Genomic DNA, 17,239 nt, shown 5'->3' on the forward strand with positions numbered 1-17,239 from the left:
GAAACACAAAAATGGTGTATAAATTCAAACCCCAAACAATAAAGTAAATGGCAACGGGATCATACTTATCAGTAATTACCTTAAACGTAAATGGGTTGAATGCCCCAACCAAAAGACAAAGACTGGCTGAATGGATACAAAAACAAGACCCTATATATGTTGTCTACAGGAGACCCACCTCAAAACAGGGGACACATACAGACTGAAAGTGAAGGGCTGGAAAAAAGATTTTCCATGCAAATAGGGACCAAAAGAAAGCAGGAGTAGCAATACTCATATCAGATAAAATAGACTTTAAAACAAAGGCTGTGAAAAGAGACAAAGAAGGTCACTACATAATGATCAAAGGATCAATCCAAGAAGAAGATATAACAATTATAAATATATATGCACCCAACACGGAGCACCGCAGTATGTAAGACAAATGCTAACAAGTATGAAAGGAGAAATTAACAATAACACAATAATAGTGGGAGACTTTAATACCCCACTCACACCTATGGATAGATCAACTAAACAGAAAATTAACAAGGAAACACAAACGTTAAACGATACAATAGACCAGTTAGACCTAATTGATATCTATAGGACATTTCATCCCAAAACAATGAATTACACCTTTTTCTCAAGCGCACATGGAACCTTCTCCAGGATAGATCACATCCTGGGCCATAAAGCTAGCCTCGGTAAATTCAAAAAAATAGAAATCATTCCAAGCATCTTTTCTGACCACAATGCAGTAAGATTAGATCTCAATTACAGGAGAAAAACTATTAAAAATTCCAACATATGGAGGCTGAACAACACGCTGCTGAATAACCAACAAATCACAGAAGAAATCAAAAAAGAAATCAAAATTTGCATAGAAACGAATGAAAATGAAAACACAACAACCCAAAACCTGTGGGACACAGTAAAAGCAGTCCTAAGGGGAAAGTTCATAGCAATACAGGCACACCTCAAGAAACAAGAAAAAAGTCAAATAAATAACCTAACTCTACACCTAAAGCAACTAGAAAAGGAAGAAATGAAGAACCCCAGGGTTAGTAGAAGGAAATAAATCTTAAAAATTAGAGCAGAAATAAATGCAAAAGAAACAAAAGAGACCATAGCAAAAATCAACAAAGCCAAAAGCTGGTTCTTTGAAAGGATAAATAAAATTGACAAACCATTAGCCAGACTCATCAAGAAACAAAGGGAGAAAAATCAAATCAATAAAATTAGAAACGAAAATGGAGAGATCACAACAGACAACACAGAAATACAAAGGATCATAAGAGACTATTATCAACAATTATATGCCAATAAAATGGACAACGAGGAAGAAATGGACAAATTCTTAGAAAAGTACAACTTTCCAAAACTCGACCAGGAAGAAATAGAAAACCTTAACAGACCCATCACAAGCACGGAAATTGAAACTGTAATCAAAAATCTTCCAGCAAACAAAAGCCCAGGTCCAGACGGCTTCACAGCTGAATTCTACCAAAAATTTAGAGAAGAGCTAACACCTATCCTGCTCAAACTCTTCCAGAAAATTGCAGAGGAAGGTAAACTTCCAAACTCATTCTATGAGGCCACCATCACCCTAATACCAAAACCTGACAAAGATCCCCATAAAAAAGAAAACTACAGGCCAATATCACTGATGAACATAGATGCAAAAATCCTTAACAAAATTCTAGCAATCAGAATCCAACAACACATTAAAAGATCATACACCATGACCAAGTGGGCTTTATCCCAGGGATGCAAGGATTCTTCAATATCCATAAATCAATCAATGTAATACACCACATTAACAAATTGAAAAACAAAACCATATGATTATCTCAATAGATGCAGAGAAAGCCTTTGACAAAATTCAACATCCATTTATGATAAAAACTCTCCAGAAAGCAGGAATAGAAGGAATATACCTCAACATAATAAAAGCTATATATGACAAACCCACAGCAAACATTATCCTCAATGGTGAAAAATTGAAAGCATTTCCTCTAAAGTCAGGAACAAGACAAGGGTGCCCACTTTCACCATTACTACTCAACATAGTTTTGGAAGTTTTGGCCACAGCAATCAGAGCAGAAAAAGAAATAAAAGGAATCCAAATTGGAAAAGAAGAAGTAAAACTCTCACTATTTGCAGATGACATGATCCTCTACATAGAAAACCCTAAAGACTCCACCAGAAAATTACTAGAACTAATCAATGATTATAGTAAAGTTGCAGGATATAAAATCAACACACAGAAATCCCTTGCATTCCTATACACTAATAATGAGAAAACAGAAAGAGAAATTAAGGAAACAATTCCATTCACCATTGCAACGAAAAGAATAAAATACTTAGGAATATATCTACCTAAAGAAACTAAAGACCTATATATAGAAAACTATAAAACACTGGTGAAAGAAATCAAAGAGGACACTAATAGATGGAGAAATATACCATGTTCATGGACTGGAAGAATCAATATAGTGAAAATGAGTATACTACCCAAAGCAATTTATAGATTCAATGCAATCCCTATCAAGCTACCAACAGTATTCTTCACAGAGCTAGAACAAATAATTTCACAATTTGTATGGAAATAAAAAACCTCGAATAGCCAAAGCGATCTTGAGAAAGAAAAATGGAACTGGAGGAATCAACCTACCTGACTTCAGGCTTTACTACAAAGCCACAGTTATCAAGACAGTATGGTACTGGCACAAAGACAGAAATATAGATCAATGGAACAAAATAGAAAGCCCAGAGATAAATCCACGCACATATGGACACCTTATCTTTGACAAAGGAGGCAAGAATATACAATGGATTAAAGACAATCTCTTTAACAAGTGGTGCTGGGAAATCTGGTCAACCACTTGTAAAAGAATGAAACTAGAACACTTTCTAATACCATATACAAAAATAAACTCAAAATGGATTAAAGATCTCAACGTAAGACCAGAAACTATAAAACTCCTAGAGGAGAACATAGGCAAAACACTCTCTGACATACATCACAGCAGGATCCTCTATGACCCACCTCCCAGAATATTGGAAATAAAAGCAAAAATAAACAAATGGGACCTAATTAACCTTAAAAGCTTCTGCACATCAAAGGAAACTATCAGCAAGGTGAAAAGACAGCCTTCAGAATGGGAGAAAATAATAGCAAATGAAGCAACCGACAAACAACTAATCTCAAAAATATACAAGCAACTCCTACAGCTCAACTCCAGAAAAATAAATGACCCAATCAAAAAGTGGGCCAAAGATCTAAATAGACATTTCTCCAAAGAAGACATACAGATGGCTAACAAACACATGAAAAGATGCTCAACATCACTCATTATCAGAGAAATGCAAATCAAAACCACTATGAGATACCATTTCACACCAGTCAGAATGGCTGCGATCCAAAAGTCTACAAATAATAAATGCTGGAGAGGGTGTGGAGAAAAGGAACCCTCTTACACTGTTGGTGGGAATGCAAACTAGTACAGCCACTATGGAGAACAGTGTGGAGATTCCTTAAAAAACTGGAAATAGAACTGCCTTATGATCCAGCAATCCCACTGCTGGGCATACACACTGAGGAAACCAGAAGGGAAAGAGACACGTGTACCCCAATGTTCATCGCAGCACTGTTTATAATAGCCAGGACATGGAAGCAACCTAGATGTCCATCAGCAGATGAATGGATAAGAAAGCTGTGGTACATATACACAATGGAGTATTACTCAGCCATTAAAAGAATACATTTGAATCAATTCTAATGAGGTGGATGAAACTGGAGCCTATTATACAGAGTGAAGTAAGCCAGAAGGAAAAACACCAATACAGTATACTAACGCATATATATGGAATTTAGAAAGATGGTAACGATAACCCTGTATACGAGACAGCAAAAGAGACACTGATGTATAGAACAGTCTTATGGACTCTGTGGGAGAGGGAGAGGGTGGGAAGATTTGGGAGAATGGCATTGAAACATGTGAAATGTCATGTATGAAACGAGATGCCAGTCCAGGTTCAATGCACGATGCTGGATGCTTGGGGCTGGTGCACTGGGACGACCCAGAGGGATGGTATGAGGAGGGAGGAGGGAGGAGGGTTCAGGATGGGGAACACATGTATACCTGTGGTGTATTCATTTTGATATTTGGCAAAACTAATACAATTATGTAAGGTTTAAAAATAAAATAAAATTAATTAAAAAAAAATAAATAAAAAAATAAAAAGATAAAAAAAAATGTCACACATAGTAGCATAACTAAGTTACAATAATAGCTTAATTACTTTCAATGAACTATTCAACAGCTTCAAAAATGATTTGGTAACAGATTAGTTTCAAAGTTGGAACTATAATTCTTTTAAAAATACTTGAAGATGTTTTACACTTATGTCAGCTTGCTCTCATTAGATCCCATAAAAATATTTCATTTAGTTCTTCACGTTTTCAAAATCTGAGTACATAAGACAATTTCAAAATTATTCTATTTATAAGTTTACCAGACATAAAAACTTCTAAAGTTTAGGAAAATAAGCTTCTAAAAAATAAAAGACAATGAAAAAAATATATATAGTTTATATAACTGTTAGAAAGCAGTTTTACCAAATTATGCTTTATAAATATATGGCTGGATATCTCTTTCAAAATGAAGTCAACAAAGCATACTTTTTGAAACTGCAATTTTAAGAAATTATCAAAATATTTCATTATTATATAAGTTATATTGTTTCCACTTTTGACATCCTTGGACAACTCAAGTCAGACTTTCCTTCATGGCCCTTGTGGCTATTCAATTAAAACTGGCATGACCCTAATCTTTGGAAAATTAAAAAAACCAAGAAACACTCTGCTGCAAAACTCAGATGAAGTACTCCTAGAAAACGAGAAATATGAAACAATCTCCAGGGATTCTGTCCTCAGTAGGAAAAGAAAAATAGGGAACTGGGCCAAAGCTAATTTTCTGAAGAGTCTATTAATCAACCTTTAAAATATGCAAGAAACAAGAAAACAAAACTGAAAGGCTTTATTTTTCCCACCTAACTTTTGACCGCCACTGCGTACACATATGTCAACTTTCATGTTTCTATCATGTTAATTTTGCAAGAAACCTTAATTATAAAAGTGTAGTGTAGCCTAAAAGAATCTTATTAAACTCCTAACTTAGGTTTTTACTGTGTGAGCTTAAGCAAATTATTTAACTTCTCTGAGCTTTTTAGTTCCCTCATCTTCTAATGTCTACAATAAAGGGATTACATAATGTATGTGAAGCACAAGGCAAATGCTCCATTACCAGAAGGTAGTATTAAAACCTCCTCAACAATGATTTTTATCACTGTTTCATTTTCCCCAAGATTTTTCTTGCTCCAGTATTATCTATATATCTTCTATGATCTTTTCCTACCTTATCTTCTCCAAAAGGGAGAAACAAACAAACCACCCTCACCATGCACAAAAAAATAAATGAGAGAGATGGACAGAGACAGACACTCTAATTACCTGGACCCAAGGTTTTAAGAAATTTTTACCTTCAAAAATTTTCTTCAAAACCATATTCCTTTATGGATTTCCTCATGAGATGATAATATTGCTCTATGAATTATTTTTATGCTATTCCTCCATCAATGGAAATGGTACCTGTATGTCAAAGGCCCATTATAGCCATCCTTTACGAAGCCTTTTCTAGTTTTCTTAAGTGATGTAAATCCTTATAGCATATGGCATTCTATTATTGACACATATTAAATATTACATTCTCATCACTTGTGTACTTTTCTTACTATTTCATCCCCCCTACTATAATTTATAAATTTCTGCCTCTTGAGAAATTTGTATGCAGGTCAGGAAGCAACAGTTAGAACTGGACATGGAACAACAGACTGGTTCCAAATAGGAAAAGGAGTACGTCAAGGCTGTATATTGTCACCCTGCTTATTTAACTTATATGCAGAGTACCTCATGAGAAACGCTGGACTGGAAGAAACACAAGCTGGAATCAAGATTGCCGGGAGAAATATCAATAAACTCAGCTATGCAGATGACACCACCCTTATGGCAGAAAGTGAGGAGGAACTAAAAAGCCTCTTGATGAAAGTGAAAGCGGAGAGTGAAAAAGTTGGCTTAAAGCTCAACATTCAGAAAACGAAGACCATGGCATCTGGTCCCATCACATCATGGGAAATAGATGGGGAAACAGTGAAAACAGTGTCAGACTTTATTTTTTTGGGCTCCAAAATCACTGCAGATGGTGACTGCAGCCATGAAATTAAAAGACGCTTACTCCTTGGAAGAAAAGTTATGACCAACCTAGACAGCACATTCAAAAGCAGAGACATTACTTTGCCAACAAAGGTCTGTCTAGTCAAGGCTATGGTTTTTCCTGTGGTCATGTATGGATATGAGAGTTGGACTGTGAAGAAGGCTGAGCGCCGAAGAATTGATGCTTTTGAACTGTGGTGTTGGAGAAGACTCTTGAGAGTCCCTTGGACTGCAAGGAGATCCAACCAGTCCATTCTGAAGGAGATCAGCCTTGGGATTTCTTTGGAAGGAATGATGCTAAAGCTGAAACTCCAGTACTTTGGCCACCTCACGCGAAGAGTTGACTCATTGGAAAAGACTCTGATGCTGGGAGGGATTGGGGGCAGGAGGAGAAGGGGACGACAGAGGATGAGATGGCTGGATGGCATCACTGACTTGATGAACGTGAGTCTGAGTGAACTCCGGGAGTTGGTGATGGACAGGGAGGCCTGGCGTGCTGCGATTCATGGGGTCGCAAAGAGTCGGACATGACTGAACGACTGAATTGACTGACTGAATGACTATAATTTAGGCTTCCCAAATTGTTTCTAATGCAGAACTGGACAGGCACCCAGAAAATTCTTGTTAAATTATGTAGACTACAACACAACAGGAATCATAGAGAGATATGGGTAGATAAATTATGCTATAGATTTAAAAACTGAGATATTGGGTTGGCCAAAAGTTTGTTTGGGTTTGTTTTTTCATAAGCTGTTATGGAAAAATCTGAATGAACTTTTTGGCAAACTCAAAATTTCCTATAGTTTTGTACATTGTTTTTTGCTTGAAGAAGATGTGAACAAACCTTGACAATCAAATAATCTTCTACAAAATAAATGAATAATGCAAACAATGCCTCTGATTCCATGAAATGTGGAACATATATTAATAAAATAGGAATATAGAGAAAATTACATCAGACCAGGGGGTCCAACTAGCTGAAAGGTTCTAGTTATTACTGGCACATCATTAACTTAGAAGAAAATGAATGATATTTAAAGGGAATTAATGCCAGGATCCATGATGTCCCTATAGCATCATATGGCATAAATTCATTAGCTAATTAGTATTATTTAACATAGCAAATGACACCATATCTGAAGAGATAATAAACTGAGGTACTGGTTAAAACCAGTAGAAAATGACAGAAAAATCTCAAATAAAGAGATAAAAATACATGCATTGTGAAATAATTATGGACTGTGAATTATCAGGACAGATTTCCATGAGCTAAACAACTAAATTATGTGATATTTCAATCACACAGAGAGAATAAAATATGTAAGCACTGATAATTTTTTCTCTAGAACTGGAAATGTGATGAATGTGTGAAAAGAACCTGAAACTGTGGGTAAGAATATCAACAACACAGCAAAAGACTGAAAGTACTGGAACTCCCAGTCTTAGACAACTGCCAGAAGGTATAATGTTATTGTTTAGTCGCTCAGTCCTGTTCTTTGTGACCTGGTGGACCTTAGCCTGCAAGGCTCCTCTGTCCATGGGATTTTCCAGGCAAGAATACTGGAGTAGGTTGCCATGCCCTCCTCCAGGGGATCTTCCCAATCCAGGCACTGAACCAGCATCTCCTGCACTGGCGGGAGGATTCTTTACCCCTGAGCCACCTGGGAAGCCCAGAAGGTACAATACAGACTTAAATCTAGAAGAGCAACATCAGCATCACCTGGGGGCCCTTTAAAACTGCAGGTGCTCAAGCCCTGCCCTGGACCAAGAGAGTCAGAAACTCAGGGTGGGGTTCAGGAACCTGTGCTTGAGCAAACCTTTCAGGTGACTCTGATGCACGTTAAAACTGAGAACCAAGGATAAGGGACACTGACACCAAGAGGATGAAGGTCCCAGATAGTCCTACTCTTTTCTCACTGACAGAACTCTCTTCTCTGCCCCATCCAAAGCCTATTCCAAACCCTGGTAAGTACTTAAGTTAGCCCCAATTTTTCCCCAACTCCAACCTATATGGAAATAAAGAAATAAAAACCGAAATCTTTTTCTTTTGATATCATTCTGAGGAGACCTGGAACAGAGTGTACCTAATCTGTTAACTCCACGTGTGTGGATAGAGGGAAGGGCATGACAAGAGACAAAGGGCTCTGAAGACGTTCAGAACTACTAATGAACACTGAGGTTTGGGGTGAGTACTGTCACTTTGTCATTACTTTGACAACAAAGATCTGAATAGTCAAAGCTATGGTTTTTCCAGTCGTCATGTATGGATGTGAGAGTTGGACCATAAAGAAGGCTGAGCACCAAAGAACTGATGCTTTTGAACTGTGGTGTTGGAGAAGACTCTTGAGAGTCCCCTGGACTGCAAGGAGATCAAACCAGTCAATCCTAAAGGAAATCAACCCTGAATACTCATTGGAAGGACTGATGCTGAAGCTGAAATTCCAATACTTTGACCACCTGATGCAAAGAGCTGACTCATTGGAAAATACTCTGATGCTGGGAAAGATGGAAGGCAGGAGGAGAATGGGACAATAGAGGTTGAGATGGTTGGATGGCACCACCAACTCAATGCACATGAGCTTGAGCAAGCTCCAGGAGTTGGTGAAGGACAGGGAAGCCAGGCATGCTGTGGTCCACGGGGTCACAAAGAGCTGGACACACTAAGTGACTGAACAACAAGTGCCACTTAACAGGGGCTTCCCAGGTGGTGCAGAGGAGAAGACCCCACCTGCCAGTGCAGGAGACAGAAGAGATGCGGGTTAGATCTCTGGGTAGGGAAGATCCCCTGCAGTAGGAAATGGCAACCCACTCCAGTATTCTTGCCTGGAGAATCCCATGGACAGAGAAGCCTGGCAGGCTGCAGTGTATGGGGTCACAAAGAGTTGGACACGACTGAGTACCTACATACTGTCACCAGCACTCCTGTCCCAAGCTTCCCCCTTAAATGTTCCCAATTCCGGAGGAGGAAGGGAGATAAAATCTACTCTCATTGTGGGACCCAGGGGAAACTTCTGCTTTTAGAGAGTCAGAGGCTCACTGTGCTGGGAGGCTTTTGGGGGACGACCATCCATCTCTCCTGGTGTGGTAAATGAGGAAATCTCTCCTACTTTAGAGGCTGACAAACCCCACACTGCACGGCAGCTGACAAATAGGCACGGAGCGATACTTCTGCTTGTTCCAATTAGTAACACATCACCCTTCTCTCCTCAATAATACTGTGAAAGACTCTTAGAGCAAGTTGCCAGGAAATTAAGAAGTATCTACTGAAAACTGAACTAACTGGGTAATGCTTAAAATAACACAGCTAGATTAAACAATAAAAAGATAATCCAAAAATATTCACTATCCAAGAAACCAGCTGGGGAGAAGAACATTATCCAATTCTTTTAAACCTTTGATACGCACTCTATTACTTCATATGTCATTACTTTGGTTCTTTTCTTCCGGGGTTTCTTTGCAAATTCTTCACATTCTTATTAAATTCTAAAATAAACATTATCAATACTTAATGTATTTGAAATGCCAAATCACATTCATAAAAAAATCAGTAATCTACCTACCGAAAAGTAGATAGGAGACTGGAAAAAAAAAAAGTTTATTTTCTAATTGATGGTGGAAAGGAAGGCATTCTCAAAATTAGCGACATCTACAACATTTCCAACAATTAATCATATCAATCCAGTGGACTCAGTCTAAATTTGACAAGTATCAGGTGATCATTAACCAAGCTATTCTCATTTTTCACATAAGAAGAAATAGATTTAAATTAGAGAAAGGCTATTAGGTCACATAGTTTTAACTTAGTAGCATTAGATGGACTAACCAGTGAAAGTTACAGTATTTTCTCCTTTAAGGGAAAAAGAGCCAAATATTTAGTAAGCAAGTCTGAGCCAGGGTAATACTGAAGAGGCACTTTACAGACATTCCTTTATTTCATCCTTGACACCTGTGATCAACATAACCCTGAATTTATGAATAAAGACACAGGATCAGAGAAGTTAGGACATTTCTCCTATACTCACGTGACTACTAAGCAGCAAGGTCAAGGAGCAAGCTGAAGCTGTTCTGACTAGAAACACTATTTTTCCCCCAAGGGCACATGCTGCGTCTTAGTGATGCTGGCCTTCAATAGACAAGATGAGGTAGATGAAACCCTCCTACTTCTGGATTCTGTTTACTACTACTAAATTGAGTCATAAATACTGCAAATGTTTTATCAATACATTGAGTTCATTTCCTAAGCTGACACTGATCACTCCATTCTCCAAATTCATCACTGTATGCACTGCTTATCTTGGCACTCAATCATCCTCCATCTTAAAAATGTTATGTTAAATTCATGTGTATCTTATTTAGGCAAACAATGGGTAGAAATGCCTTTCACACTTCTAGGCCCTTCCAGTGTCCCAGCACCAACTGTGGATTTGATGTACTATTTATCTCTGCATTCCCAGAGCTTAGTAGTATGTTACAGGGCAGGTGGTCAATATACATTCGTTTAAAGAAGCAGAATGAAGGTGTGACAATAAAGAATTATAATAGACCTTTTCTACTAAGCCTGGTAGATGGAGGGACATTCATGTTTAATTATAGTCCCTATAGGCGTTTGGGGTTTCCCAGGTGGCTCAGTGGTAAAGAATCCACTTGCCAATGAAGGAGATGGTGGTTCGATCCCTGGGTAGGGAAGATCCCCTGGAGAAGGAAATGGCAATCCATTCCAGTATTCTTGCCTGGAGAATCCCATGGACAGAGAAGCCTGGCGGGCTACAGTCCATGGGGTCGCAAACTGCGACTGAGGAGACACACATCTTCACTGTTTCAATTTTATCAATCATCTTACAAAGGGACAGTTAAAAAAACACCCTAAAATGAGTAGCGTGAAGCACCTGGCAGAGGGCGCTGGTATTGAGGCAATTAATGTCAATGTCCTGTAACATTACAAAGTTTTACATCCCCGTTTCTTACGTGCAATGTTTTCTACCCTATAGCAGTAACGACTAGGGTGCGAGACGTAGGATGAAATACTTATTTAGGTCACTGTGAAAGGAGATCAGCCCTGGGATTTCTTTGGAAGGAATGATGCTAAGGCTGAAACTCCAGTACTTTGGCCACCTCATGCGAAGAGTTGACTCACTGAAAAAGGCCCTGATGCTGGGAGGGATTGGGGGCAAGAGGAGAAGGGGACGACAGAGGATGAGATGGCTGGATGGCATCACTGACTCGATGGACGTGAGTCTGAGTGAACTCCGGGAGTTGGTGATGGACAGGGAGGCCTGGCATGCTGCGATTCATGGGGTCGCAAAGAGTAGGACACGACTGAGCGACTGAACTGAACTGAAAGGGAAAAGCTCTCTGATTAAAAAGGAACCATTTTTACATTTAAATAAGCCAGAAACAGCATCCGAGAGAAACAAGACCAAACCGGCTTCCTTGTGACTCGACTTCCCCACGGCCACCTCAGAGTTTCCTTCTGCATAAGTCTGACCGGAGCGTCAACCAGTGAAGCATTCAACTGACCCCTCAAAGAAGCCATTCGGAATCAACAGCTGCTTCTTAAAAGGCAAGAGGGGTGGAGGGGAAACGCCGCCGGGACACCTGAGAGCGCGGGGCGCCGACACTCGTTTCTCCCGACGCCCCTGTCCGGCGTGCCGCCCGGGGGAGACCCACGGAGTCCGAGTTCGGTCCCCGGGCGGGTCTGAGAAGCTCGGCCGCGACCGGAACGGCCCCACACATTCCCCCGCCGCACCGCCCGCCGCACCTGCAAGTCCCGCGCGCTCGGGGGCCGCGGCCCCGCCGCCCTCGGCTCCTCCTCGCCCGCCTCTCCGCCGCCGCCCTCCGCCATCTTTCACCGCTCCCGGCACCGCCGCCGACGCGCCTCCCGCGACTTCCGGGGCCGGTTGCCTGGCAACGGCGGGGCGGAGCGGTCCCAGTGCGCCTCCGCCTCCCCCGCCCCTCTCCCCCCCTCCCCGCGCGCCCCTCTTCCGGCGCCCGCCCACCTGTCCGGTCCCGCTCCTTTCCTTAAAGGAAGTTGGCTCAGAGTTTCCTTTCCGAGAAGGGCAGCACGGACTTGGGGATTTCTTTACCCCATGGTGACAATGTCTTCTGGAGAGTTCATCTGATGGAAAGTGCCACCTTACTTTTCCCATCTCGGTCACATTCTCTCGTTTCCCTGCCAAGGATTGGGTGGTGCGTCGTCCCCGAAGCGTGAAGTGTTGTTGAGAAAAGAACCCCGTAAACTCTCTGTGATTAGAGCTGCTGCTGCTAAGTCGCTTCAGTCGTGTCCGACTCTGTGCGAGCCCAGAGACGGCAGCCCACCAGGCTCCCCCGTCCCTGGGATTCTCCAGGCAAGAACCCTGGAGTGGGTTGCCATTTCCATCTCCAATGCATGAAAGTGAAAAGAGAAAGTGAAGTTGCTCAGTCGTCTTTGACTCTTAGCGACCCCATGGACTGCAGCCCACCAGGCTCCTCCGTCCATGGGATTCTCCGGGCAAGAGTACTGGAGTGGGGTGCCGTTGCCTTCTCCAGCGATTAGAGCTAGATACTCCTAAATTCTCTTTATTCACCTGAGACTTGTTCAGACTCCTGTCTTATCCCAGGTTTTTTCTATGACTCCGGACGCAAAGGTAAAAAGAAAGTAGTCCTGGTCATTATAAACCTCACAGTCTAGCGGAGGAAAAGAGATATAAACAGCGTAAATGCCATTTGCAGTAAAACTTTGCAGGAAATGTTCGGAGTGGAAGATGGGTGTGAAGGGAAATATTCTGCTGGCATCTGCTGCGTGCACCGTGCTAGGTGCGTTCTTTGTGTTCTCTTGTCTGCTGCTCTTGGAGGTGAGTATTGTTATTCCGTGTTATACCCAAGGAAAACTGATGACAAGTAACCACTAAATTCACTCTGTTGTGAATGGCGGTAGCGGATACTAAGCCTTGCATTTGCTGGTTATCCCAATGTTCTTTTTAGTACAGTATTTGTTGTTCAGCCGCTCTGTCGTGTCGCACTCTGCAACCCCATGGACTGAAGTACGCTAGGCTTCCCTGTGCTTGACAGTCTCCAGGAGTTTGCTCAAACTCATGTCCGTTGAGTCCATGATGCCATCCAACCATCTCGTCCAACATCTTGTCCAATTAGTACAACCATCTTTTTCAATTAGTACAACATTCTGCCCTAGAAATCCCTGGATCTTCCTTATATCCCATAAAGCCAATGGCATTTTGCCCCAGTCTTGAAGGATAAGTGCTCCTGATAAACTTTGAACCTAAAAGGACCACAGCGAAAGGCATGGGTTTGAAATACCATGTTAATGCTGGTAACCACATGGCTGAACCTTAGGAGAAATGATAAAAGATGGTTGGGGTTGGAGCGTGTGATTGCCATCTAGCCTGGAGATGCAGGACAGGTACTGAGGGGTCTTGCCTTAGTGAAGACATCAAATATTATGCCCTGGGCCAATGATTCTCAAGGCTCATGCACAAAGAACTCCCCTCCCATTCCCAATGCAGGAACTCAGATTTAATTAGTATGGGATTCCAGTCAGGCATATTTTTTAAGATGCTCCCCATGTGGACTTTGTTTCTGGCCATGACAGTGTTCCTGATACTGGATTTGCCTTCCCCTCCCAACAATGAAAACACTAGACAAAATATATGAGACGATTATTTCCAGACACTGAACTACAGGCAGTACAGATCTGTGCTGTGCCAGAGAAGGGAAACGAGCGAGATGAGCGATGTTTGTCCTGGCTTTGTGCCTGGAACTCTCCTACAGTGCTGGTGAAATAGAAAATGGTGCAGCTACTTTGGAAAATAGTTTCTTCTAAACTTAAGTATTCATTGTCTTAAGACCCAGCATTGACCCTCCCAAGTATTGACCCAAGAGGAATGAAAATATGTGTTGACAAAAATATTTGTACCTAAATGTTCATAGAAGCTTTATTCATGATAGCTCCAAACTGCAAACTATCCAAATGTCCATCAACGAATGAATAACATTTTGAGAAATTTCATAGCACAGACTACTACTCAACAATAAAAAGGAAGAAATTACTGATTAACACACCATGACTGAATCTCAAAGCCATGATCTTGAGTAAAAGAAGTCAGATGCAAAAAAGTAAATATTGTCTGATTCAATGTGTGTGAGATTCTAGAGCAGGCAAAACTTATCTTTACTGAAGGAAAACTGGCAGTAAATTGCTTGGGGTCAGTTCTTTGGGAAATGATAAACTTGGGGAATTTGACCGACAAAGGTTATGTGGAAACTATTTGAGGTGATGAAAATGTTTTATATCTTTATTGGTAGTGATAGTTACATATATGTGTGAGTATTTGTCAAAAACATATTGAACTATATACTTAAAATGAGTGTACCTTATTATATGTAAATCATACATTTACACAATTGGTTGAACCCCCCCACCCCAGATAATTCTGTTGCACAGCCATGGTTGAGAACCACTGGTCTTAGGCAATTGGGAGCCATTAAGTGATTTGTGATTTAAAAAGATAACAGAAGCCTCGGTGTGTAAGATGAATAAGAATCATGAAATTAGCAGGTTATTACAACAGTGAGGGATGAGCAAGATTAAAGAACATTTTTTTTTTTTTTTTTGGCTGTGTAGCTCATGTGATCTCAGTTCCCTGATCAGGGATCGAACCTGGGCCCAAGGCAGTGAGGGGACTTCCAAGATTAAAGTTTTATCAGTGGCAGTGAGTAAAAAGAGAAGCAATAATTGGTAGAGATTTTAGGACCTGAGCCAACTGGGGCTGGAGTCTTTCATGAGAAATATAGGAAAGAAGGAGGGGTAAAGAATGACACTCAGGGTTTTGGCTAGGTGATTTGGCACATAGTGCCTCCTACAAATCTTTGAGTTGAGAAGGAGAGGCAGACTTCAAAAGAAAGAAACAAGTTTGTTCTGGACACGTTGTGGCTTTGTTTTGCTTTGTTTTCTCCCAGTTTTATTGAGGTATGACTGACACCTGGTGCTGTGTAACTTTAAGGGGTATAGCATAATGATCTGACTTACATACATCATGGAATGTTTACCCCAGTAGGTTTAGTGAACATCTATCAGATTGCATAGATATAAAATAAAATAGGAAAGGTCACTTTGGAGATCATCAGCTTAAAATCATCCCATCTAATTTATATAATAGGTAGGTGTATGTAAACCTCATGGGACCTAAAATTTGTAATAGATACACACACACCCACACACACAAAGAAGGAGGACTCCAAACATCACACTAAACATAGTCATAAAACCACAAGGGAAGAGAGTATTATGGACATTTTGAACGTGAAATTTTTGTGGGACACAGGGAAATACTTCATGGAACAACTGCAAATGTGGGTCTAGATACTAGGAGGCGAGGAGAGGATTCTGAAGATAGGGAATTGGTGTTGACTGCCTGTGAGTGATAACAGGGTAGGTGAGGCTTTTGGAAAAGTGTGAGATGTGATAAAATTCGAGGAACAAGAATACTCGGAAAAAAACAAACCTGAAAGTCTCAGCGGGTAAAAGGAGAATATTCAGAGGAGACGCTGAAAGTAGTCAGAGAGGAAGGACGAAGACAAGAGGCTGGACAGACCAGTGAGAAGGCAATTTCGAGGAGACTAACAGTGCCATTTCCTACAGATAATCAAGGTTAGGATTGGAGCAGTTCCCTGGTGGGCTAGTGGTCAGGATTTGGCGCTTTCACTGGCTTGGCCCGGGTTCAATCCTGGATCGGGTAATTAAGATACCATGAGTCTCGCAGTAAGGCAAAAAAAAAAAAAAAAAAAAAAGAGAATTGGAATGTGTCCACTGGATTAAGAGAAGAGGTTGCAGTACCAGGGTCAATATGAATTTCATAGAGAGGAAAACCCACATTTTAGCAGTTTGAGATTGACAGCTGGGACAGTGAAGCTGTGTTTTCGAGATACTTAAAGTCAGGGATGTGCAGGAGGTGGCTTATCCTGGTTCAGGAGAGCCTGTGGTTAATTTTTCAGGAATTTTAAAAGCAGTTGTTAAACACAGCCAGTATTAAAAATTAAGGGCAAAGAGGGAGGGATAAATCAGGAGTATGGGAACTAACAGATACTGTAGCCTGCCAGGCTCATCTGTCCATGGGATTTCTCAGACAACAATACTGGAGTGGGTTGCCATTCCCTTTCCCAGGGAATCTTCCGATCCAGGGATTGAACCTGCTTCTCTTGTGTCTCCTGCATTGGCAGATGGATTCTTTACCACTAGCACCACGTGGGAAGCTCACAGAAGCTTCAGATACACACTGCCATATATAAAGTAAATAAACAACAGGAATTTTACAATATAGCATAGGGAACCCCATATTCAATATCTTGTAATAACCTCTGGAAAAGACTAGAAAAAAGATACATAAATGTATATATGTATAACTGAATCACTTTGCTGTACACCTGAAACTAACACAACCTTGTAAATCAACTATGCTTCAATTAAAAAAGTAAAAGAAAAGTAAATTACAAAAACTTACAATGAAATCATATTAAAAAGCAATGTAATCAATACTCAAGAGATTATTTCAAAATTATTTAAATACACTTTATTATTATCCATACATCTGTTGTATTTACATGATGAAATACCATATAATGGTCTGCTGTGGTGGCAGCATGTTGGTAGCTTGAAACTCACCAAGGTGGGAGTATTTACATCTCAGAAGTTGACAAATGCTGCACATCAGACATTGATTTATTGTTTTGTTCATTGTTTAAGAATATAGTGGAGAAAATGTTTACAAGGCAGTTAAGACTTAAATTGTGCTGTGTCTGTAACTGTGAATAGCACAGCTAGCTAGCTAAGTCGATTCAGTCGTGTCCGACTCTGTGCGACCCTGTAGACGGCAACCCACCAGGCTCCTGAGTCCGTGGGATTCTCCAGGCAAGAGTACTGGAGTGGGTTGCCATTGCCTTCTCCAATGCATTAAAGTGAAAAGTGAAAGTGAAGTCGCTCAGTTGTGTCCG

General features: G+C 40.6%; 1 protein-coding gene and 1 long non-coding RNA gene across 2 annotated transcripts in view; one reads left to right on the forward strand and one right to left on the reverse strand.

The window, feature by feature from the left end:
• UBXN2B (UBX domain protein 2B) overlaps positions 1-12,139 on the reverse strand; it is a 35,578-nt gene extending 23,439 nt beyond the window's left edge. Inside the window, exon 1 of the mRNA XM_070382374.1 lies at positions 12,015-12,139. Within this exon, the coding sequence (XP_070238475.1) occupies positions 12,015-12,098 (84 nt within the window). The 5' untranslated portion in view covers positions 12,099-12,139. The remainder of the gene's footprint in view (positions 1-12,014) is intronic.
• Positions 12,140-12,317: 178 nt separating this feature from the next.
• LOC138990759 (uncharacterized) overlaps positions 12,318-17,239 on the forward strand; it is a 43,993-nt gene continuing 39,071 nt past the window's right edge. The window contains exon 1 of the long non-coding RNA XR_011466860.1: positions 12,318-13,086. This is a non-coding gene — a long non-coding RNA (uncharacterized lncRNA). The remainder of the gene's footprint in view (positions 13,087-17,239) is intronic.

This window comes from Bos mutus, chromosome 14, assembly GCF_027580195.1.
Source record: "Bos mutus isolate GX-2022 chromosome 14, NWIPB_WYAK_1.1, whole genome shotgun sequence".
Classification (NCBI taxonomy): Eukaryota; Metazoa; Chordata; class Mammalia; order Artiodactyla; family Bovidae; genus Bos; species Bos mutus.